At 33.4% G+C, this 2,424-nt stretch overlaps 1 protein-coding gene across 3 annotated transcripts in view; it reads right to left on the bottom strand.

The window, feature by feature from the left end:
* IL7 (interleukin 7) overlaps positions 1–2,424 on the bottom strand; it is a 57,978-nt gene that overhangs the window by 8,690 nt on the left and 46,864 nt on the right. For all 3 annotated transcript variants that reach the window (XM_012663093.1, XM_012663092.1, XM_012663094.1), the window contains exon 3: positions 243–323. In XM_012663093.1, coding sequence (XP_012518547.1) covers positions 243–323 — 81 coding nt within the window. The remainder of the gene's footprint in view (positions 1–242; positions 324–2,424) is intronic.

Below are 2,424 nucleotides of genomic sequence, written 5' to 3'. Positions count from 1 at the left end.
AGGTGAAAAATAGAATGGTAAAACAGAAAAAAATTATCTAATAGGCATAGGGTTATTTGTAAAACAAAAGTATAAAGAAGACCGTAGTATAATTTAATAGATAAATGGGAATTGTGTGGATATACCCAGAAGAATATGTTATTAATATAGTTAATATAATTGTCTAACAGAGGCGCAAAATATATAAGCTTCTATAAAAATCAAGCCTGAGTGACAAACAAACTCCAAATAATTATCATTACCTTATTATCATCACATAAATGTTTTTTAAAAAAGTTAGATTCATTATTCAGGCAATTGCTACCAATTTCTTTCATGCTGTCCTGTAATAAATAATATAAAATAATATGGTTAAAACTGAGGACTTTTCTAATATGTAGTAATTATAAAAATAATAATCTTATAATAGCTGACATTTATATGTAAATTTTAAGAAAAATAACTTTTGCCTAGCACAGCTGACTAGGCATGAATAGTTTTATATAGTTGAAGAATAAACGAGTATATACACAAACCCTCACATATTTAGAGTACCTCCCAGCTTTCATAATTTAATCCTAAAATTCTTAACTAAGAGAATCTGGCTTATTTAGGGAAATAAAAGTACCTATTTTAGAAGTTATACTATATAGACAAAGTACTGTAAAATTTGAAATCTTTAAGTTGAGATGGTTTTAAGAGGTTATTTGGTCCAATTTCCTGCCACCATCAAGGAACAAGGAAGGGAATTTACATTAGAATGAAGGGAAAACCTCTGGACAGTGAGAGGTAAGGTTGAACTTCATACTACAGCATTTTTAACAATTCAGTTTGTCTGAGATAGTTGAGGTAGAATTTTGCTGAAAAACAGCAGAATTGATTGTGTGTATATTGTAAATGTAGGAGGGGAAGGCAGACTGGTACATGCTCATTTTTCACTTCTAAGGAATGTAGTATAAGAAGGTGGAGATTACCTGAATCAAGAATTTAGTTGACATATTAGGAAGAACTTCCTAAGGATTCAGATTCTTTTATGCACAGGGTTGGACAAACTCTGTCCAGCAAACTAGCAATTCCATGCTATCAGAGCTTCTAGAAGGACTTCAAGCAATCTTAGCCTATAGGACGTCACCAAAGAAACTGGATGAAAAGTGAAGCAATGTCAAGATTTAGTCATGGGTGTCTAATCTTCATTTGACTCTCAAAAAAGTGTGCACTACTCTTTTCACCTGTGAAAAGCATAAATGGTGTCTGGGTTTATCCTGACTTTAAAATGTATATACTCTCTGTTTTACCTGCAAGAAGCAGTGTCTGAATACATAATAATTCCTTTAACCATTCAGCACTTACTCGGGGCCAATGTTCAAGGTCCTCTGCCAAACTCTCTATGGAAACAAAGATACGAAAACATGGTCCCAGTTTCTTGTGCCAATTGATATAAAAGATGGATGCTGCATCCCTTGAACACATTCACAACACTTCTTATCTTTGAAAAACTATGCTTTTGAAAACAGGTTTTGTTAGTGATAACTACCCAAGTCATACTGCAAACATCTCGTGTAAAACATAAATTTTCTATAACTATTTTCATGTTGCCATTGTACACATTCCTGAAAAAGTAGTGGAGAATTATTTGCCTATTAAGTCATTTTCCTATTGACTTCCATTTAATCCCAAGGACAAGAAATCATACATCAATTTTTCTTTGATAAAACATAGAACATTTAACTTTGCCATGCCATCTTTCAAAAAAGAAAGTAGACAAGTATGCAGCTGATCTATATGATATTTTCCAATTTGCCAAAAATGTTATATGAAAATATGTCACATAATTAGTGCCAATTTTGTGGCAGGTTTTAACAAATTGCATGACACAGGAATATTTGAAAAGCCATATTGGTTAGGCCATTGTTCCAGGTAATTAACAAAACTAATTTTTTGGCAGATCTACAGAAAGATAATGTTATACCTGTTGATTTCTTTGCTAAATGTTTGATACAGAATGCAAAGGTGTTGCTATACCCGTAAGACGTTGACTCCTACAGAGGTGACAATTATTATTAACTAGTTGCCTTTAGTACATTTATGAATATATCTAATATAGGTCTACATCAGTGCCAATTACAGATGCTTTCTGAAATTGTTTTCATTCAAGCCCAATCAGAAGAGCAGCTCAGAGTAAGAATTACAGAATCAGAGAATTGTAAAGAAACTTAGATATCCATCTCTTGATTTAACAAAAGAGTAGAACTACTTGACCAAGGTCACAATAATAGTTTTTCGTATGCATCTTTACATATGTAAAAATTTCTTCAAATTTATTGTGAATATGGAAAATAAAAAGAGAGAGGGCCGGGCGTGGTGGCTCACGCCTGTAATCCTAGCTCTCTGGGAGGCCGAGGCGGGCGGATCGTTTGAGCTCAGGAGTTCGAGACCAGCCTGAGC

The sequence above is a fragment of the Propithecus coquereli genome, unplaced genomic scaffold, assembly GCF_000956105.1.
Source record: "Propithecus coquereli isolate 6110/MARCELLA unplaced genomic scaffold, Pcoq_1.0 Scaffold8, whole genome shotgun sequence".
NCBI lineage: Eukaryota > Metazoa > Chordata > Mammalia > Primates > Indriidae > Propithecus > Propithecus coquereli.
The sequence above is the reverse complement of the archived record's forward strand: the minus strand, read 5'-3'. Positions and strand labels throughout refer to the sequence as shown.